The 22,296-nt window shown below is 49.5% G+C and overlaps 4 protein-coding genes across 4 annotated transcripts; all 4 read left to right on the top strand.

Annotated features, from left to right (window-relative positions):
• The first annotated feature begins 6,169 nt into the window (after nt 1-6,169).
• LOC139181265 (DDB1- and CUL4-associated factor 12-like protein 2) lies at nt 6,170-9,087 on the top strand. Its single transcript, XM_070784183.1, has one exon. The coding sequence runs from the start codon at nt 6,324-6,326 to the stop codon at nt 7,851-7,853; it is 1,530 nt and encodes a 509-aa protein (XP_070640284.1). The 5' UTR covers nt 6,170-6,323; the 3' UTR covers nt 7,854-9,087.
• Nucleotides 9,088-10,496: 1,409 nt separating this feature from the next.
• On the top strand, nt 10,497-13,414 carry LOC139181261 (DDB1- and CUL4-associated factor 12-like protein 2). Its single transcript, XM_070784177.1, has one exon. The coding sequence runs from the start codon at nt 10,651-10,653 to the stop codon at nt 12,178-12,180; it is 1,530 nt and encodes a 509-aa protein (XP_070640278.1). The 5' UTR covers nt 10,497-10,650; the 3' UTR covers nt 12,181-13,414.
• Nucleotides 13,415-14,823: 1,409 nt separating this feature from the next.
• On the top strand, nt 14,824-17,741 carry LOC139181267 (DDB1- and CUL4-associated factor 12-like protein 2). Its single transcript, XM_070784187.1, has one exon. It carries the CDS (start codon nt 14,978-14,980, stop codon nt 16,505-16,507), a length of 1,530 nt encoding a protein of 509 aa, XP_070640288.1. The 5' UTR covers nt 14,824-14,977; the 3' UTR covers nt 16,508-17,741.
• Nucleotides 17,742-19,150: 1,409 nt separating this feature from the next.
• Nucleotides 19,151-22,067, top strand: LOC139181263 (DDB1- and CUL4-associated factor 12-like protein 2). Its single transcript, XM_070784179.1, has one exon. The coding sequence runs from the start codon at nt 19,305-19,307 to the stop codon at nt 20,832-20,834; it is 1,530 nt and encodes a 509-aa protein (XP_070640280.1). The 5' UTR covers nt 19,151-19,304; the 3' UTR covers nt 20,835-22,067.
• The last annotated feature ends 229 nt before the right edge of the window (nt 22,068-22,296 follow it).

Below are 22,296 nucleotides of genomic sequence, written 5' to 3'. Positions count from 1 at the left end.
AAGCAGACAAATATCAAGGATGCCTTCTTGGATTTTTTTTTTAATTGTGGGAAGTCCTTTGCCTACTACTGGAAGTCCTGGGAGGGGGTGAAAGCACTCTTTTAAACACTTCATTTGGACCTACTAAAGAAGCAGCTGGTCAGTATATTAACCTCAATCATCTAACCTGCACAGTTAGAAGGAAGATTGACCATTCTCAGAAAGAATCCTGATTCCAGGACCTCACTGAGGTTGTTAGGTTGCAGCCTCCTTAGGTACATTTATGGGGGGAGGGGGGGTCTGCAATGCTAAATGTTTTCTTTCTGCTCAATTCTATTAGGTGCCTGACAGTTGTGCACAGTGAGGTGAGAGCTGCCCAGGAGAAAGAGTGGCACTTGACTATGTTTTCCCCTGCCCTAGCCCCCACATGTTCTAAAGGCCTCTGTCAAGTCAAGAGGCCAGGCTGCACAGTTGTAAGCAGAGTCCAATGTGTCAGTGTTAGTTGTTGTTCAGTTGGTCAGTTGTGTTTGGCTCTTTGTGACCCCATGGACTGCAGCACACCAGGCTGCCCTGTCCTTCACTATCTCCTGAAGTTTGTTCACACCCATGTCCATTGAGTCAGTGATGCTGTCCAACCATCTCATCCTCTGTTGTCCCTTCTCTTCCTGCCCTCAGTCTTCCCCAGCATCAGGGTCTTTTCCAGTGATTTGGCTCTTCGCATCACATAGCCAAAATATTGGAGCTTCAGCTTCACCATCAGTCCTACCAATGACTATTCAGGGTTGATTTCTTTAGGATTGACTGCTTTGATCTCCTTGCTGACCAAGGGCCTCTGAAGAGCCTTTTCCAGAACCACAGTTCAAGAGCATCAGTTCTTTGGCACTCAGCCTTCTTTATGGTCCAACTCTCACATCTGTACATGACTACTGGAAAAACCATAGCTTTGACTATAGGTCAGTGTTAGACCTATTGACAAAGGAGTGCTGATAGTTTCTTTTAAAATTTTTCTATCTTAACAAATTTTATTTGTTCCATGATTTATTTTCTCATGATTTTTAAATTTTTATTTTGAGATAATTTTAGATTCACATGTAATGGTAAGAAATAACACAGAGATTCAGTCTATACTTTACCCAGTTTGCTCCCATGAGAAACTCTAGTAGCATATCGGTACCAGAATATTGGCATGGACAGCGATGATTTAGAACATTTCCATCACTACAGAGATACCTACTGCAGCCCTGTTATGGACACAGCCACTTCACTCCCAACTCCCACTTCATTTAACGCTTGGTAACTAATTTGTCTATTTCTATAAATTGGTCATTTCAAAAATGTTATGTAAATGGAGCCATACAGTTTTTAACCTTTTGACATTTGTTTTCTTCATTCAACATAATTTCCTCAAGATTCTTCCTTTACATGTATATGTATGGCTGAGTTCTTCACTGTCTGGCTGAAACTATCAGAACACTGCTAATCAGCTATACTCCAATACAAAATAAAAAGTTAAAAAACTAAACCTTTTCCACCAAAACATTGTTCATTGTTCCCTTATTCTGAACCACATAAAAATATCTAAAATTTTTTTCAATATAAAATTCAACTTCAAAAAATGATTCATTCAAGTTAGAGCATGTATCAGTAGTCTATTCTTTCTGTACTGCTGAGTCATTATCGATGATATAGATGGACTACAGTTTGTTTAACCATCCGTCTCATGAAGGGCAATATCTAATCCATGTTGTTTCCAGACTTTGGCTATTATAACTAGAGCCAAAGTCTGGAAACAACATGGATTAAAATGTTTGGTGTGTGTATTTCTATGTTCTTTGTTCTGTTTGCTATGTCTATAGCTCTGCTAATATCATACTATCTTAATTACTGTAAATATGTAGAGTGATTCCTCTTACGTTTCTCTTGTATTCAAGATTGTTTTATAGGGACTGTGCCTTTCCATATAGATTTTAGAACAAGTTTAGTTATGTCTCCAAAATACCTTGCTGAGATTTTGATAGAAATTGCATTAAAACTACAGATACGTTTCTGGAGTATTGACATCTGTACTATGTTGTGTCTTCAAAAATATAAACATATCATGTACCTAGATCTTAACTGACTTCATGCATTAGTATTTTTTCTTTTTAACCATACATCCTATACATATTTTGATAAGTTTATATGGAAATATTTCATTTTATCTTTATGATTTTAAATGGTACTGTGTTCTTAATTTTGGTTTGTATATGTTAGTTGTTGGTATACATAAATATAACCAGATTCTGAGAATCCTACAACCTTGTTGAATTCAATTATCAGTTCTAGGAATTTCTTCTCGTAGATTCCTTAGGACTTTCTACATACACAATCATTTCATCTGCAAATAGGAACACATTTATTTACTTATTTCCAATTTTTAGGCCTTTTATTTATCTTTCCTTATTAAACTGGGTAGAAATTCTAATACTGTACTGGATTAAAGCGGTGAAACCAGAAACCCTTGCCTTGTTTCTTTTCTTAGAGGTAAAGCATCTAGCTTCTCACCTTTCAATAGGATGCTTGTTGTAGGTTTTTATAAATATTCTTTACTAAGTTGAAGAAGTTCTTTTCTATTCTGAGTTTGCTGAGAGTTTTTATCATGAATGGTGGTTGGATTTGGTCAACTGTTTTTCTGTCAGTTGATAAGATTATGTGGTTTTTTTTTTTCATTGTACTTTTGATACGTTAGTTTGCACAGGATTTCTGATGTCAAACCAGACTTGCATACCTGGAGTAAATCCAACTTGATCATGGAGTCACTCTTGTTTGGCACTTACAAATTTAGGATTGTAATGCCTTCTTTGTGGATTGATCCTTCTAGCATTATATAATGACTCTCTTTGTCTTTAGTAATTTTCTCAACACTGAACTTCACTGTTTCTGATGTTAATATAGCTTGTATTTTTCATGACTAATGCTTGTATTATTTTTCTATCCTTTTATTTTCAATCTATTGATGTCATGTTTGAAGGGAGTTACTTATAGAAAACATATTTTTGAATCATGTTTTCTTTTTAATTCATTCTGCCAATCTTTGTCTTGTGATTAATGTATTTAGCATTACTATAAAGGCAGCTAGTGGAGGGGATGGAATTCCAGCTGAGCTGTTTAAAATCCTAACAGACAATGCTGTTTAAGTGTGGCACTTAATATGTCAGCAACTTTGGAAAACTCAGCAGTGGCCACAGGACTGGAAAAGGTCAGTTTTCATTTCAATCCCAAAGAAGCACAACGTCAAAGAATGTTCAAACTTCCACACAGTTGTGCTCACTTCGCATGCTAGCAAGGTAATGCTCAAAACTCTTCAAGCTAGGCTTCAGCAGTACACGAACCGAGAACTTCCAGATGTACAAGCTGGGTTTTGAAGACGCAGAGGAACCAGAGATCAAATTGCCAACATGTGTTGGATCATGGAGAAAGCAAAGGAGCTCCTACTACTGCTTTAGTGACTACACTAAAGCCTTTACTGCGTGGATCACAACAAATTGTAGAAAATTCTTAAAGAGATGGGAGTACCAGACCACTTTACCTGTCTCCTGAGAAACCTGTATGTAGGTCAAGAAGCAACAGTTAGAACTGGACATGGAACAATGGACTGGCACCAAATTGGAAAAGGAGTTATGACAAGGCTGTATATTGTCACCCTGTTTGTTTAACTTATATGCAGAGTAGATCATGCAAAATGCTGGGCTGGATAAATCACAAGCTGGAATCAAGGGAGGGAGGGAAGTGGGGAGATGGAGGGGGGAGGGAGGGAAGAAATACCAACAACCTCAGACATGCACATGATACCACTCTAATGGCAGACAGTGAAGAGGACTAAAGAGCCTCTTGATGAGAGTGAAAAGGCTGGTTTGAAACCCAGCATTCAAAAAACTAAGATCATGGCATCTGGTCCCATCACTTTATGGCAAACAGGAGGAGAAAAAGTAGAAACAGTAACAGATTTTATTTTCTTGGGCTCCAAATTCACTGCAGACGGTGACTGCAGCCATGAAATTAAAAGATGCTTGCTCCTTGGAAGGAAAGCTATGAGGAACCTAGATAGCATATTAAAAAGCAGAGACATTACTTTGCCAACAAAGGTCCTTCTAGTCAAAGCTATGTTTTTTCCAGTAGTCACATATGGATGTGAGAGTTGGCCCATAAAGAGAGCACTGAAGAATTGATGTTTTTGAACTGTGGTGCTAGAAAATACTCTTGAGAGTCTCTTGGACAGCAAGGAGATCAAACCAGTCAATCCTAAAGGAAATCAACCCTGAATATTCACTGGAAGGACTGAAACTGAGCTGAAGTTCTAGTACTCTTGCCACCTGCTATGAAGAGCTGACTCATTGGAAAAGGGCCTGATGCTGGGAAAGATTGAGGGCAGGAAGAGAAGGGGGCTGCAGAGGATGAGATGGTTAGACAGCAACACAGACTCAATGGATATGAACTTGAGCAAACTCTGGGAGACAGTGGAGGGCAGAGGAGCCTGGAGTGCTGCCGTCTACGGGATCGCAGAGTAGTACACAACTTAGGGACTGAAGAACAACAACGTGTGTATTAATTAAGCTGCCTCTACCATTATCACATACACTAAAAGTTTGTGAACCTGTTTTCTACACTCTCTGTGCCATTTCACACATGGTTATTCTTTCAGAAATGTTCTTTCCCCGCACCCACACCTGTAAATACAAAAATGCAGCTATCTCTATGAAGCAGTCCCTGCTCTCATTTTCACCACCTCCAGCCCATGCAAGAGACATGTGTTGCTATGAGATGAATAATATGCGAGAAATAATCAGAACTGGGGTGTAGAGGAGTGTTGGGGAACACTGGAATGAAGCAGCTGGACTACAGTGGTGGAAAGGTCCCATGGTTTGTACTTGGAACTTGCGCATTTGAGCTAACATTGCAAAAAGAAAGTGAGGGCAGCAGGGTGAAAAATAAACAGGGCAGGGGAAAGAAGAATGAAGCAGCAACAGAGTAGCTCCAATGGGCTCCCCTGATAAGTCAGAAAGGCAAATCCATCTCCCCGTGTATCCTCCCTCCCCCCAAGCATCAGGCCTATAAATATTTCTGTTAGGAGGACGGGTGTTTCTGCAGAATGGCTACCAACCACCAGCCTGCTTCGGAGAAGGCGATGACACCCCACTCCAGTATTCTTGCCTGGAAAATCCCAGGCTCCGCTGTTCATGGGGTTGGGAAGAGTCGGACACGACTGAGCGACTTCATTTTCACTTTTTACTTTCATGCACGGTAGAAGGAAATGGCCACCCACTCCAGTGTTCTTGCCTGGAGAATCCCAGGGACGGGGGAGCCTGGTGGGCTGCCGTCTATGGGGTCACAGAGAGTTGGACACGGCTGAAGTGACTTAGCACTTAGCATAGCACCAGCCTCCAGGCGCCATGTTTTTAACTGTGTAACTAAATGAGCCTGCCTCCGTAGGAGGCTGCCAGGGGGCTGGCTGCTCTGAGGAGGCCAAGAAAAGTATGGAACACCCACCTCCTAAGAATAAGCCTTCGCTCTGAACACTTATACTCTCATTTGTCCTTGTGGTCGCCTCCATCCCGAAAGCTCTTTATCTCCATGTTTGCTTGTGAAAATCTTGCCCATCCCGCAGGACCTCTCCCAAAGCCCCAGGGGACTATGCCGAAGCACCTGCCTCTGGAACTGAGAGTTGAGAACAGCACCAAAGTGCAGGAAGGGAGCTGCCCCTCCCCTTGACTATTCCTCTCCACGTTTTCCGGGCTCTGAGTTACAATGCACGCTGGCACCTCCAACCTAAACACACAGGCACATATATTTGGTTGAGTCTGTCTAGGTTCAACCAGAAGCTGATTGGCTGCTGTCCGATGGTTGGCCAAATACCCCATATTATTTAGTGGGGATTCAGGACAGGCCCACTTGGCCAGCTTGGGGTCCTGGAGCCAGGCCCCCAGCACATCCCAGGCTCATCGCACACAACCCCACAGGCGAAGTGCCCTCCCACGCACCAGCCCCCCAGCTGGCTCGTCCCCCCCGCTTCTGCACCCCTCCCCCCCTCCGCCACGTCGGGAATCCAGGAGCACTGGTTCCGGGTGAATTTCAACCCCCGCCCCGAGGCTCCATCCACCCCTCCTTCCTGCCCCCTTTTGACTCCTCCCAGCCCGCCGCGTGCTACCTGGCCTCCCACGTCCGGCCCTCCCGCCGCCTGCGCCCCCTTGCGCTCGGCCCCCGCGTCGTCCTCGTCCCAAGTCGACTTCGCTCCCGCAGCCCTCGCCGCCGGCAGCATTTCCCACCTGGAACCGCGTCGCCGCCGCCCTCGCTGCCGCGCGCCGCCCATGCTCCGCTCGCCTGTCCGCGACTCCTCGCCCGGCTCGCCAGCCCTGTCTTCCCACGCCGCCCCCCGCCCGCCGCCCGGCATGGCCCCGGAGCAAACAGGTAACAAGAAGCGGGAAGAGCCGGCGCCCCAGAAGGCCGCAGAGGGCTCGTCGTCGCTGAGCTCGTCGTCGCCGAGCTCGTCGTCGCCGGGCTCGTCGTCGCCGGGCTCGTCGTCGCCGGGCTCGGCGGCGGTGCACGCAGACGGCCCGCAGCCTCCCACGAAGCCCAAGCGGATGGTGGTGCGGCGCTCACTGGTGGACTACCTGAGGGGGCGCGAGGTGGGCGCGCCGGGCCGCGCCGGGCTCTCAGGTTTCGATAGCGAGCTGCATGGCTTCGCGGTGCGGAAGCTGCCAGAGCTGCTGCGGGAGCGCGAACTGTCCTTGGGCACCGTGGACAAGGTGTTCGCGTCGCAGTGGCTGAACGCCAGGCAGGTGGTGTGCGGTACCAAGTGCAACACGCTCTTCGTGGTGGACGTGCGGTCCAGCCAGGTAACGCGCATCCCCCTCATACGGGATCGTCGGCACCCGCCGGCCCGCGCCCAGCCGGGCTGCGGCATCCATGCGGTCCAGCTGAATCCCTCCAAGACGCTGCTGGCCACCGGGGGCGAGAACCCCAACAGCCTGGCCGTCTACTGGTTGCCAACGCTGGATCCCTTGTGCCTGGGCGACCACGGCCACAAAGACTGGATCTTCGCCATCGCCTGGATGAGCGACACGGTGGTGGTGAGCGGCTCCCGCGACGGCACCTTGGGCATCTGGAAGATAGACCCCGACGTATTCCGGAGCAGCATCGCCTGGCGCAATCCTGCAGAGCTCTCCGTGTATGCCCACATCCGTCCCGCGGAAGTGGAGGATGTCCGCAGGGCCGCCACCAACCCACGTAACTGCAAGGTCGGTGCTGTGGCCTTCAGCGCCAAGAGGCAGGAGCTGGGAGCCGTGACCATGGATGGCTACTTCCACCTGTGGAAAGCCCAGAATACCCTGTCCAAGCTGTTGTACATCAGGCTGCCTTACTGCAGAGAGAACGTGTGCCTGACCTACTGCGATGAGTTGTCCCTGTACGCGGTAGGCTCCCAGTCCCATGTCTCTTTCCTGGACCTGCGCCAGGGTCACCAGAGCATCCGGTACCTGTGCTCCCGCGAGGGCGGCACGGGTGTGCGCTCTCTCAGCTTCTATGAGCACATCGTCACCGTGGGCACTGGCCACGGCTCTCTGCTCTTCTATGACATCCGCGCGCAGAAGTTCCTGGAGGAGAAGGTCTCGGACAGCCAGCACTCCTCTCCGCGGCCCACAGGGCGGAGGTTCAGGCTGATTTGTGGCAGAGGCTGGCTCAACCAAGATGACCTGCAGATGAACGACCTCAGTGCCTTGGACGAGTTGCCCAATGCTCTCTACACCCATTGCTACAACTGGCCGGAGATGAAGCTCTTCGTCGCTGGCGGCCCTCTTCCTTCAAGCCTCCGTGGGAACTATGCAGGCCTCTGGAGCTAAGGATGGCCGCCCTGTCCTCAGAGTGCCCAGATTTACCTTCCAGTCCCCTCCCACTTTTCTCCTTTGCCCTGTGTTTGTGCTTTTGAGTCTGTGTGGCTTTTATCTTTCAGATTAAAAAACTCCAGCTTACCTCTGCTTAGGGTATTAGGCGAAGAGAGATGGCGACCTAGAGAGTGAGTTACCCTTCGGTCAGTCAAAATTTGGCTTTAACACTTTTATACACCTGGCCAATAGTGTCGTTTTGAATTATACAAAAAAATTTTGACGAATTCTTAGTTCTGTTTACTGTTTGAGTCATTTATGTATTCTCTCACTTTAATGCCTGGCAGTCACGGTTTTACAATTCTGTATATTTTCTTTTTCTGTTACCTGTATTATGATAATACTGTTTTGGTCGTTTTTCATCACAGATAGATGGTATATTGAGAGTTTTTTTTTTTTTTTTTAAAAAGAGTTTGCACATGTGTTCTGGAAAGCTGGCTGTAGTATTATAGTGTTGTTCCAGTGGGAAGGTACATGCCAGTTTCTAGATTACCAGGTTTTGGAAGCATTCCATTTGCAAATTGTCATCTTCATGTTTGTAGTTTGTAAATTGTTGGTGCTAAACATGCTGTTTAAAAACGTCATTCATGGTGAAAACAAGATTGTCATACAATCTTGGGTTTTTTGGTACCAAAATCTCAATTGGTCAGAACACTTTAGGAATGCAAGGGTTCTGCTGATTGACTTTTCAGAAGTAATCTAAACACCCATTCTCTCTTTTAAGTTTTCCTGACCTGTTGTTAAATAGATAACGGAGTATATATTTTCTCGCTTTTTGCCTTAGTAGTATTAACACTTGTGAGTATATGTGAATGTTTGTTGTTTAAGGTACTTGCACAGTTTCAGTGCCATCATTCAAAATGGGTTCCATGTATGAAAATGTAGAATGTATCACAGGCTAGGTAGAATGTATACTGGTCCTGATCCCGGGTATAGAACTGGATATTTTTGCTTTTGCTGTTGTCAATACCAAATACTATACTTGAACATGCTTTAAAATTTCTACTTCCGCTTAACAAAGTCATAGAAAAAAACCGCAAAGAAGGAAAATGAACCCAGTCCCTACTTCTGAAAAAGACTGTTAGCTTGTAAAGTTAAATTTGTTAAGATTTTATTTTGTCAAGTTCAAAGATTCTTATCTGAAGTAGAATAAACAGATTGTTAAAAAGTTGTTGTGATGTTACGACTCTCAATACAGTAATACGCGATTATCAAGGATACAGGATGATTTATTTAGATTTATTTCTAAATTAAATTCTAAAAATATTCTAAAAATATTTATTATTTAGATTTATTCTAAGAAGATGGGCCAGAAAGTAAAAGTAAATGCCATTAGGTTGAAGAAAAGTACTTTGGAGCATAGACCAATACAAAACATGGTTTGTTAGGAAAACAGATTGTACTTCTCCCTATGTGAGAATACTGGAAGTGAGAAGAGAGACTGGCCTTTCCTCACAACTGGCCAGGTTGTGCTGCTGATCTTGCATTAGTGTTGTGGCATGTCTGGTTTTCCTTAAATACTTCGGCACTCAGATGTTGCCTTGGTGTCCATTACATGCTGTTCAATTGAAAATCTGAGCCAATTGAGTAATGTAATGAGTGATTCTAAAAGTAAGTTAAGAAATACAGTGGGGGAAAAGCAGTTTTTGTTTACAGAGATTATGTTAACAGGGTTGTATAGTTGTTATATTGGAGAAGGAAATGGCCACCCACTCCAGTGTTCTTGCCTGGAGAATCCCAGGGACGGGGGAGCCTGGTGGGCTGCCGTCTATGGGGTCACAGAGAGTTGGACACGGCTGAAGTGACTTAGCACTTAGCATAGCACCAGCCTCCAGGCGCCATGTTTTTAACTGTGTAACTAAATGAGCCTGCCTCCGTAGGAGGCTGCCAGGGGGCTGGCTGCTCTGAGGAGGCCAAGAAAAGTATGGAACACCCACCTCCTAAGAATAAGCCTTCGCTCTGAACACTTATACTCTCATTTGTCCTTGTGGTCGCCTCCATCCCGAAAGCTCTTTATCTCCATGTTTGCTTGTGAAAATCTTGCCCATCCCGCAGGACCTCTCCCAAAGCCCCAGGGGACTATGCTGAAGCACCTGCCTCTGGAACTGAGAGTTGAGAACAGCACCAAAGTGCAGGAAGGGAGCTGCCCCTCCCCTTGACTATTCCTCTCCACGTTTTCCGGGCTCTGAGTTACAATGCACGCTGGCACCTCCAACCTAAACACACAGGCACATATATTTGGTTGAGTCTGTCTAGGTTCAACCAGAAGCTGATTGGCTGCTGTCCGATGGTTGGCCAAATACCCCATATTATTTAGTGGGGATTCAGGACAGGCCCACTTGGCCAGCTTGGGGTCCTGGAGCCAGGCCCCCAGCACATCCCAGGCTCATCGCACACAACCCCACAGGCGAAGTGCCCTCCCACGCACCAGCCCCCCAGCTGGCTCGTCCCCCCCGCTTCTGCACCCCTCCCCCCCTCCGCCACGTCGGGAATCCAGGAGCACTGGTTCCGGGTGAATTTCAACCCCCGCCCCGAGGCTCCATCCACCCCTCCTTCCTGCCCCCTTTTGACTCCTCCCAGCCCGCCGCGTGCTACCTGGCCTCCCACGTCCGGCCCTCCCGCCGCCTGCGCCCCCTTGCGCTCGGCCCCCGCGTCGTCCTCGTCCCAAGTCGACTTCGCTCCCGCAGCCCTCGCCGCCGGCAGCATTTCCCACCTGGAACCGCGTCGCCGCCGCCCTCGCTGCCGCGCGCCGCCCATGCTCCGCTCGCCTGTCCGCGACTCCTCGCCCGGCTCGCCAGCCCTGTCTTCCCACGCCGCCCCCCGCCCGCCGCCCGGCATGGCCCCGGAGCAAACAGGTAACAAGAAGCGGGAAGAGCCGGCGCCCCAGAAGGCCGCAGAGGGCTCGTCGTCGCTGAGCTCGTCGTCGCCGAGCTCGTCGTCGCCGGGCTCGTCGTCGCCGGGCTCGTCGTCGCCGGGCTCGGCGGCGGTGCACGCAGACGGCCCGCAGCCTCCCACGAAGCCCAAGCGGATGGTGGTGCGGCGCTCACTGGTGGACTACCTGAGGGGGCGCGAGGTGGGCGCGCCGGGCCGCGCCGGGCTCTCAGGTTTCGATAGCGAGCTGCATGGCTTCGCGGTGCGGAAGCTGCCAGAGCTGCTGCGGGAGCGCGAACTGTCCTTGGGCACCGTGGACAAGGTGTTCGCGTCGCAGTGGCTGAACGCCAGGCAGGTGGTGTGCGGTACCAAGTGCAACACGCTCTTCGTGGTGGACGTGCGGTCCAGCCAGGTAACGCGCATCCCCCTCATACGGGATCGTCGGCACCCGCCGGCCCGCGCCCAGCCGGGCTGCGGCATCCATGCGGTCCAGCTGAATCCCTCCAAGACGCTGCTGGCCACCGGGGGCGAGAACCCCAACAGCCTGGCCGTCTACTGGTTGCCAACGCTGGATCCCTTGTGCCTGGGCGACCACGGCCACAAAGACTGGATCTTCGCCATCGCCTGGATGAGCGACACGGTGGTGGTGAGCGGCTCCCGCGACGGCACCTTGGGCATCTGGAAGATAGACCCCGACGTATTCCGGAGCAGCATCGCCTGGCGCAATCCTGCAGAGCTCTCCGTGTATGCCCACATCCGTCCCGCGGAAGTGGAGGATGTCCGCAGGGCCGCCACCAACCCACGTAACTGCAAGGTCGGTGCTGTGGCCTTCAGCGCCAAGAGGCAGGAGCTGGGAGCCGTGACCATGGATGGCTACTTCCACCTGTGGAAAGCCCAGAATACCCTGTCCAAGCTGTTGTACATCAGGCTGCCTTACTGCAGAGAGAACGTGTGCCTGACCTACTGCGATGAGTTGTCCCTGTACGCGGTAGGCTCCCAGTCCCATGTCTCTTTCCTGGACCTGCGCCAGGGTCACCAGAGCATCCGGTACCTGTGCTCCCGCGAGGGCGGCACGGGTGTGCGCTCTCTCAGCTTCTATGAGCACATCGTCACCGTGGGCACTGGCCACGGCTCTCTGCTCTTCTATGACATCCGCGCGCAGAAGTTCCTGGAGGAGAAGGTCTCGGACAGCCAGCACTCCTCTCCGCGGCCCACAGGGCGGAGGTTCAGGCTGATTTGTGGCAGAGGCTGGCTCAACCAAGATGACCTGCAGATGAACGACCTCAGTGCCTTGGACGAGTTGCCCAATGCTCTCTACACCCATTGCTACAACTGGCCGGAGATGAAGCTCTTCGTCGCTGGCGGCCCTCTTCCTTCAAGCCTCCGTGGGAACTATGCAGGCCTCTGGAGCTAAGGATGGCCGCCCTGTCCTCAGAGTGCCCAGATTTACCTTCCAGTCCCCTCCCACTTTTCTCCTTTGCCCTGTGTTTGTGCTTTTGAGTCTGTGTGGCTTTTATCTTTCAGATTAAAAAACTCCAGCTTACCTCTGCTTAGGGTATTAGGCGAAGAGAGATGGCGACCTAGAGAGTGAGTTACCCTTCGGTCAGTCAAAATTTGGCTTTAACACTTTTATACACCTGGCCAATAGTGTCGTTTTGAATTATACAAAAAAATTTTGACGAATTCTTAGTTCTGTTTACTGTTTGAGTCATTTATGTATTCTCTCACTTTAATGCCTGGCAGTCACGGTTTTACAATTCTGTATATTTTCTTTTTCTGTTACCTGTATTATGATAATACTGTTTTGGTCGTTTTTCATCACAGATAGATGGTATATTGAGAGTTTTTTTTTTTTTTTTTAAAAAGAGTTTGCACATGTGTTCTGGAAAGCTGGCTGTAGTATTATAGTGTTGTTCCAGTGGGAAGGTACATGCCAGTTTCTAGATTACCAGGTTTTGGAAGCATTCCATTTGCAAATTGTCATCTTCATGTTTGTAGTTTGTAAATTGTTGGTGCTAAACATGCTGTTTAAAAACGTCATTCATGGTGAAAACAAGATTGTCATACAATCTTGGGTTTTTTGGTACCAAAATCTCAATTGGTCAGAACACTTTAGGAATGCAAGGGTTCTGCTGATTGACTTTTCAGAAGTAATCTAAACACCCATTCTCTCTTTTAAGTTTTCCTGACCTGTTGTTAAATAGATAACGGAGTATATATTTTCTCGCTTTTTGCCTTAGTAGTATTAACACTTGTGAGTATATGTGAATGTTTGTTGTTTAAGGTACTTGCACAGTTTCAGTGCCATCATTCAAAATGGGTTCCATGTATGAAAATGTAGAATGTATCACAGGCTAGGTAGAATGTATACTGGTCCTGATCCCGGGTATAGAACTGGATATTTTTGCTTTTGCTGTTGTCAATACCAAATACTATACTTGAACATGCTTTAAAATTTCTACTTCCGCTTAACAAAGTCATAGAAAAAAACCGCAAAGAAGGAAAATGAACCCAGTCCCTACTTCTGAAAAAGACTGTTAGCTTGTAAAGTTAAATTTGTTAAGATTTTATTTTGTCAAGTTCAAAGATTCTTATCTGAAGTAGAATAAACAGATTGTTAAAAAGTTGTTGTGATGTTACGACTCTCAATACAGTAATACGCGATTATCAAGGATACAGGATGATTTATTTAGATTTATTTCTAAATTAAATTCTAAAAATATTCTAAAAATATTTATTATTTAGATTTATTCTAAGAAGATGGGCCAGAAAGTAAAAGTAAATGCCATTAGGTTGAAGAAAAGTACTTTGGAGCATAGACCAATACAAAACATGGTTTGTTAGGAAAACAGATTGTACTTCTCCCTATGTGAGAATACTGGAAGTGAGAAGAGAGACTGGCCTTTCCTCACAACTGGCCAGGTTGTGCTGCTGATCTTGCATTAGTGTTGTGGCATGTCTGGTTTTCCTTAAATACTTCGGCACTCAGATGTTGCCTTGGTGTCCATTACATGCTGTTCAATTGAAAATCTGAGCCAATTGAGTAATGTAATGAGTGATTCTAAAAGTAAGTTAAGAAATACAGTGGGGGAAAAGCAGTTTTTGTTTACAGAGATTATGTTAACAGGGTTGTATAGTTGTTATATTGGAGAAGGAAATGGCCACCCACTCCAGTGTTCTTGCCTGGAGAATCCCAGGGACGGGGGAGCCTGGTGGGCTGCCGTCTATGGGGTCACAGAGAGTTGGACACGGCTGAAGTGACTTAGCACTTAGCATAGCACCAGCCTCCAGGCGCCATGTTTTTAACTGTGTAACTAAATGAGCCTGCCTCCGTAGGAGGCTGCCAGGGGGCTGGCTGCTCTGAGGAGGCCAAGAAAAGTATGGAACACCCACCTCCTAAGAATAAGCCTTCGCTCTGAACACTTATACTCTCATTTGTCCTTGTGGTCGCCTCCATCCCGAAAGCTCTTTATCTCCATGTTTGCTTGTGAAAATCTTGCCCATCCCGCAGGACCTCTCCCAAAGCCCCAGGGGACTATGCCGAAGCACCTGCCTCTGGAACTGAGAGTTGAGAACAGCACCAAAGTGCAGGAAGGGAGCTGCCCCTCCCCTTGACTATTCCTCTCCACGTTTTCCGGGCTCTGAGTTACAATGCACGCTGGCACCTCCAACCTAAACACACAGGCACATATATTTGGTTGAGTCTGTCTAGGTTCAACCAGAAGCTGATTGGCTGCTGTCCGATGGTTGGCCAAATACCCCATATTATTTAGTGGGGATTCAGGACAGGCCCACTTGGCCAGCTTGGGGTCCTGGAGCCAGGCCCCCAGCACATCCCAGGCTCATCGCACACAACCCCACAGGCGAAGTGCCCTCCCACGCACCAGCCCCCCAGCTGGCTCGTCCCCCCCGCTTCTGCACCCCTCCCCCCCTCCGCCACGTCGGGAATCCAGGAGCACTGGTTCCGGGTGAATTTCAACCCCCGCCCCGAGGCTCCATCCACCCCTCCTTCCTGCCCCCTTTTGACTCCTCCCAGCCCGCCGCGTGCTACCTGGCCTCCCACGTCCGGCCCTCCCGCCGCCTGCGCCCCCTTGCGCTCGGCCCCCGCGTCGTCCTCGTCCCAAGTCGACTTCGCTCCCGCAGCCCTCGCCGCCGGCAGCATTTCCCACCTGGAACCGCGTCGCCGCCGCCCTCGCTGCCGCGCGCCGCCCATGCTCCGCTCGCCTGTCCGCGACTCCTCGCCCGGCTCGCCAGCCCTGTCTTCCCACGCCGCCCCCCGCCCGCCGCCCGGCATGGCCCCGGAGCAAACAGGTAACAAGAAGCGGGAAGAGCCGGCGCCCCAGAAGGCCGCAGAGGGCTCGTCGTCGCTGAGCTCGTCGTCGCCGAGCTCGTCGTCGCCGGGCTCGTCGTCGCCGGGCTCGTCGTCGCCGGGCTCGGCGGCGGTGCACGCAGACGGCCCGCAGCCTCCCACGAAGCCCAAGCGGATGGTGGTGCGGCGCTCACTGGTGGACTACCTGAGGGGGCGCGAGGTGGGCGCGCCGGGCCGCGCCGGGCTCTCAGGTTTCGATAGCGAGCTGCATGGCTTCGCGGTGCGGAAGCTGCCAGAGCTGCTGCGGGAGCGCGAACTGTCCTTGGGCACCGTGGACAAGGTGTTCGCGTCGCAGTGGCTGAACGCCAGGCAGGTGGTGTGCGGTACCAAGTGCAACACGCTCTTCGTGGTGGACGTGCGGTCCAGCCAGGTAACGCGCATCCCCCTCATACGGGATCGTCGGCACCCGCCGGCCCGCGCCCAGCCGGGCTGCGGCATCCATGCGGTCCAGCTGAATCCCTCCAAGACGCTGCTGGCCACCGGGGGCGAGAACCCCAACAGCCTGGCCGTCTACTGGTTGCCAACGCTGGATCCCTTGTGCCTGGGCGACCACGGCCACAAAGACTGGATCTTCGCCATCGCCTGGATGAGCGACACGGTGGTGGTGAGCGGCTCCCGCGACGGCACCTTGGGCATCTGGAAGATAGACCCCGACGTATTCCGGAGCAGCATCGCCTGGCGCAATCCTGCAGAGCTCTCCGTGTATGCCCACATCCGTCCCGCGGAAGTGGAGGATGTCCGCAGGGCCGCCACCAACCCACGTAACTGCAAGGTCGGTGCTGTGGCCTTCAGCGCCAAGAGGCAGGAGCTGGGAGCCGTGACCATGGATGGCTACTTCCACCTGTGGAAAGCCCAGAATACCCTGTCCAAGCTGTTGTACATCAGGCTGCCTTACTGCAGAGAGAACGTGTGCCTGACCTACTGCGATGAGTTGTCCCTGTACGCGGTAGGCTCCCAGTCCCATGTCTCTTTCCTGGACCTGCGCCAGGGTCACCAGAGCATCCGGTACCTGTGCTCCCGCGAGGGCGGCACGGGTGTGCGCTCTCTCAGCTTCTATGAGCACATCGTCACCGTGGGCACTGGCCACGGCTCTCTGCTCTTCTATGACATCCGCGCGCAGAAGTTCCTGGAGGAGAAGGTCTCGGACAGCCAGCACTCCTCTCCGCGGCCCACAGGGCGGAGGTTCAGGCTGATTTGTGGCAGAGGCTGGCTCAACCAAGATGACCTGCAGATGAACGACCTCAGTGCCTTGGACGAGTTGCCCAATGCTCTCTACACCCATTGCTACAACTGGCCGGAGATGAAGCTCTTCGTCGCTGGCGGCCCTCTTCCTTCAAGCCTCCGTGGGAACTATGCAGGCCTCTGGAGCTAAGGATGGCCGCCCTGTCCTCAGAGTGCCCAGATTTACCTTCCAGTCCCCTCCCACTTTTCTCCTTTGCCCTGTGTTTGTGCTTTTGAGTCTGTGTGGCTTTTATCTTTCAGATTAAAAAACTCCAGCTTACCTCTGCTTAGGGTATTAGGCGAAGAGAGATGGCGACCTAGAGAGTGAGTTACCCTTCGGTCAGTCAAAATTTGGCTTTAACACTTTTATACACCTGGCCAATAGTGTCGTTTTGAATTATACAAAAAAATTTTGACGAATTCTTAGTTCTGTTTACTGTTTGAGTCATTTATGTATTCTCTCACTTTAATGCCTGGCAGTCACGGTTTTACAATTCTGTATATTTTCTTTTTCTGTTACCTGTATTATGATAATACTGTTTTGGTCGTTTTTCATCACAGATAGATGGTATATTGAGAGTTTTTTTTTTATTTTTAAAAAGAGTTTGCACATGTGTTCTGGAAAGCTGGCTGTAGTATTATAGTGTTGTTCCAGTGGGAAGGTACATGCCAGTTTCTAGATTACCAGGTTTTGGAAGCATTCCATTTGCAAATTGTCATCTTCATGTTTGTAGTTTGTAAATTGTTGGTGCTAAACATGCTGTTTAAAAACGTCATTCATGGTGAAAACAAGATTGTCATACAATCTTGGGTTTTTTGGTACCAAAATCTCAATTGGTCAGAACACTTTAGGAATGCAAGGGTTCTGCTGATTGACTTTTCAGAAGTAATCTAAACACCCATTCTCTCTTTTAAGTTTTCCTGACCTGTTGTTAAATAGATAACGGAGTATATATTTTCTCGCTTTTTGCCTTAGTAGTATTAACACTTGTGGAGTATATGTGAATGTTTGTTGTTTAAGGTACTTGCACAGTTTCAGTGCCATCATTCAAAATGGGTTCCATGTATGAAAATGTAGAATGTATCACAGGCTAGGTAGAATGTATACTGGTCCTGATCCCGGGTATAGAACTGGATATTTTTGCTTTTGCTGTTGTCAATACCAAATACTATACTTGAACATGCTTTAAAATTTCTACTTCCGCTTAACAAAGTCATAGAAAAAAACCGCAAAGAAGGAAAATGAACCCAGTCCCTACTTCTGAAAAAGACTGTTAGCTTGTAAAGTTAAATTTGTTAAGATTTTATTTTGTCAAGTTCAAAGATTCTTATCTGAAGTAGAATAAACAGATTGTTAAAAAGTTGTTGTGATGTTACGACTCTCAATACAGTAATACGCGATTATCAAGGATACAGGATGATTTATTTAGATTTATTTCTAAATTAAATTCTAAAAATATTCTAAAAATATTTATTATTTAGATTTATTCTAAGAAGATGGGCCAGAAAGTAAAAGTAAATGCCATTAGGTTGAAGAAAAGTACTTTGGAGCATAGACCAATACAAAACATGGTTTGTTAGGAAAACAGATTGTACTTCTCCCTATGTGAGAATACTGGAAGTGAGAAGAGAGACTGGCCTTTCCTCACAACTGGCCAGGTTGTGCTGCTGATCTTGCATTAGTGTTGTGGCATGTCTGGTTTTCCTTAAATACTTCGGCACTCAGATGTTGCCTTGGTGTCCATTACATGCTGTTCAATTGAAAATCTGAGCCAATTGAGTAATGTAATGAGTGATTCTAAAAGTAAGTTAAGAAATACAGTGGGGGAAAAGCAGTTTTTGTTTACAGAGATTATGTTAACAGGGTTGTATAGTTGTTATATTGGAGAAGGAAATGGCCACCCACTCCAGTGTTCTTGCCTGGAGAATCCCAGGGACGGGGGAGCCTGGTGGGCTGCCGTCTATGGGGTCACAGAGAGTTGGACATGGCTGAAGTGACTTAGCACTTAGCATAGCACCAGCCTCCAGGCGCCATGTTTTTAACTGTGTAACTAAATGAGCCTGCCTCCGTAGGAGGCTGCCAGGGGGCTGGCTGCTCTGAGGAGGCCAAGAAAAGTATGGAACACCCACCTCCTAAGAATAAGCCTTCGCTCTGAACACTTATACTCTCATTTGTCCTTGTGGTCGCCTCCATCCCGAAAGCTCTTTATCTCCATGTTTGCTTGTGAAAATCTTGCCCATCCCGCAGGACCTCTCCCAAAGCCCCAGGGGACTATGCCGAAGCACCTGCCTCTGGAACTGAGAGTTGAGAACAGCACCAAAGTGCAGGAAGGGAGCTGCCCCTCCCCTTGACTATTCCTCTCCACGTTTTCCGGGCTCTGAGTTACAATGCACGCTGGCACCTCCAACCTAAACACACAGGCACATATATTTGGTTGAGTCTGTCTAGGTTCAACCAGAAGCTGATTGGCTGCTGTCCGATGGTTGGCCAAATACCCCATATTATTTAGTGGGGATTCAGGACAGGCCCACTTGGCCAGCTTGGGGTCCTGGAGCCAGGCCCCCAGCACATCCCAGGCTCATCGCACACAACCCCACAGGCGAAGTGCCCTCCCACGCACCAGCCCCCCAGCTGGCTCGTCCCCCCCGCTTCTGCACCCCTCCCCCCCTCCGCCACGTCGGGAATCCAGGAGCACTGGTTCCGGGTGAATTTCAACCCCCGCCCCGAGGCTCCATCCACCCCTCCTTCCTGCCCCCTTTTGACTCCTCCCAGCCCGCCGCGTGCTACCTGGCCTCCCACGTCCGGCCCTCCCGCCGCCTGCGCCCCCTTGCGCTCGGCCCCCGCGTCGTCCTCGTCCCAAGTCGACTTCGCTCCCGCAGCCCTCGCCGCCGGCAGCATTTCCCACCTGGAACCGCGTCGCCGCCGCCCTCGCTGCCGCGCGCCGCCCATGCTCCGCTCGCCTGTCCGCGACTCCTCGCCCGGCTCGCCAGCCCTGTCTTCCCACGCCGCCCCCCGCCCGCCGCCCGGCATGGCCCCGGAGCAAACAGGTAACAAGAAGCGGGAAGAGCCGGCGCCCCAGAAGGCCGCAGAGGGCTCGTCGTCGCTGAGCTCGTCGTCGCCGAGCTCGTCGTCGCCGGGCTCGTCGTCGCCGGGCTCGTCGTCGCCGGGCTCGGCGGCGGTGCACGCAGACGGCCCGCAGCCTCCCACGAAGCCCAAGCGGATGGTGGTGCGGCGCTCACTGGTGGACTACCTGAGGGGGCGCGAGGTGGGCGCGCCGGGCCGCGCCGGGCTCTCAGGTTTCGATAGCGAGCTGCATGGCTTCGCGGTGCGGAAGCTGCCAGAGCTGCTGCGGGAGCGCGAACTGTCCTTGGGCACCGTGGACAAGGTGTTCGCGTCGCAGTGGCTGAACGCCAGGCAGGTGGTGTGCGGTACCAAGTGCAACACGCTCTTCGTGGTGGACGTGCGGTCCAGCCAGGTAACGCGCATCCCCCTCATACGGGATCGTCAGCACCCGCCGGCCCGCGCCCAGCCGGGCTGCGGCATCCATGCGGTCCAGCTGAATCCCTCCAAGACGCTGCTGGCCACCGGGGGCGAGAACCCCAACAGCCTGGCCGTCTACTGGTTGCCAACGCTGGATCCCTTGTGCCTGGGCGACCACGGCCACAAAGACTGGATCTTCGCCATCGCCTGGATGAGCGACACGGTGGTGGTGAGCGGCTCCCGCGACGGCACCTTGGGCATCTGGAAGATAGACCCCGACGTATTCCGGAGCAGCATCGCCTGGCGCAATCCTGCAGAGCTCTCCGTGTATGCCCACATCCGTCCCGCGGAAGTGGAGGATGTCCGCAGGGCCGCCACCAACCCACGTAACTGCAAGGTCGGTGCTGTGGCCTTCAGCGCCAAGAGGCAGGAGCTGGGAGCCGTGACCATGGATGGCTACTTCCACCTGTGGAAAGCCCAGAATACCCTGTCCAAGCTGTTGTACATCAGGCTGCCTTACTGCAGAGAGAACGTGTGCCTGACCTACTGCGATGAGTTGTCCCTGTACGCGGTAGGCTCCCAGTCCCATGTCTCTTTCCTGGACCTGCGCCAGGGTCACCAGAGCATCCGGTACCTGTGCTCCCGCGAGGGCGGCACGGGTGTGCGCTCTCTCAGCTTCTATGAGCACATCGTCACCGTGGGCACTGGCCACGGCTCTCTGCTCTTCTATGACATCCGCGCGCAGAAGTTCCTGGAGGAGAAGGTCTCGGACAGCCAGCACTCCTCTCCGCGGCCCACAGGGCGGAGGTTCAGGCTGATTTGTGGCAGAGGCTGGCTCAACCAAGATGACCTGCAGATGAACGACCTCAGTGCCTTGGACGAGTTGCCCAATGCTCTCTACACCCATTGCTACAACTGGCCGGAGATGAAGCTCTTCGTCGCTGGCGGCCCTCTTCCTTCAAGCCTCCGTGGGAACTATGCAGGCCTCTGGAGCTAAGGATGGCCGCCCTGTCCTCAGAGTGCCCAGATTTACCTTCCAGTCCCCTCCCACTTTTCTCCTTTGCCCTGTGTTTGTGCTTTTGAGTCTGTGTGGCTTTTATCTTTCAGATTAAAAAACTCCAGCTTACCTCTGCTTAGGGTATTAGGCGAAGAGAGATGGCGACCTAGAGAGTGAGTTACCCTTCGGTCAGTCAAAATTTGGCTTTAACACTTTTATACACCTGGCCAATAGTGTCGTTTTGAATTATACAAAAAAATTTTGACGAATTCTTAGTTCTGTTTACTGTTTGAGTCATTTATGTATTCTCTCACTTTAATGCCTGGCAGTCACGGTTTTACAATTCTGTATATTTTCTTTTTCTGTTACCTGTATTATGATAATACTGTTTTGGTCGTTTTTCATCACAGATAGATGGTATATTGAGAGTTTTTTTTTTTTTTTTAAAAAGAGTTTGCACATGTGTTCTGGAAAGCTGGCTGTAGTATTATAGTGTTGTTCCAGTGGGAAGGTACATGCCAGTTTCTAGATTACCAGGTTTTGGAAGCATTCCATTTGCAAATTGTCATCTTCATGTTTGTAGTTTGTAAATTGTTGGTGCTAAACATGCTGTTTAAAAACGTCATTCATGGTGAAAACAAGATTGTCATACAATCTTGGGTTTTTTGGTACCAAAATCTCAATTGGTCAGAACACTTTAGGAATGCAAGGGTTCTGCTGATTGACTTTTCAGAAGTAATCTAAACACCCATTCTCTCTTTTAAGTTTTCCTGACCTGTTGTTAAATAGATAACGGAGTATATATTTTCTCGCTTTTTGCCTTAGTAGTATTAACACTTGTGAGTATATGTGAATGTTTGTTGTTTAAGGTACTTGCACAGTTTCAGTGCCATCATTCAAAATGGGTTCCATGTATGAAAATGTAGAATGTATCACAGGCTAGGTAGAATGTATACTGGTCCTGATCCCGGGTATAGAACTGGATATTTTTGCTTTTGCTGTTGTCAATACCAAATACTATACTTGAACATGCTTTAAAATTTCTACTTCCGCTTAACAAAGTCATAGAAAAAAACCGCAAAGAAGGAAAATGAACCCAGTCCCTACTTCTGAAAAAGACTGTTAGCTTGTAAAGTTAAATTTGTTAAGATTTTATTTTGTCAAGTTCAAAGATTCTTATCTGAAGTAGAATAAACAGATTGTTAAAAAGTTGTTGTGATGTTACGACTCTCAATACAGTAATACGCGATTATCAAGGATACAGGATGATTTATTTAGATTTATTTCTAAATTAAATTCTAAAAATATTCTAAAAATATTTATTATTTAGATTTATTCTAAGAAGATGGGCCAGAAAGTAAAAGTAAATGCCATTAGGTTGAAGAAAAGTACTTTGGAGCATAGACCAATACAAAACATGGTTTGTTAGGAAAACAGATTGTACTTCTCCCTATGTGAGAAT

Source organism: Bos indicus, chromosome X (genome assembly GCF_029378745.1).
Source record: "Bos indicus isolate NIAB-ARS_2022 breed Sahiwal x Tharparkar chromosome X, NIAB-ARS_B.indTharparkar_mat_pri_1.0, whole genome shotgun sequence".
NCBI classification, from domain to species: domain Eukaryota; kingdom Metazoa; phylum Chordata; class Mammalia; order Artiodactyla; family Bovidae; genus Bos; species Bos indicus.
The sequence above is the reverse complement of the archived record's forward strand: the minus strand, read 5'-3'. Positions and strand labels throughout refer to the sequence as shown.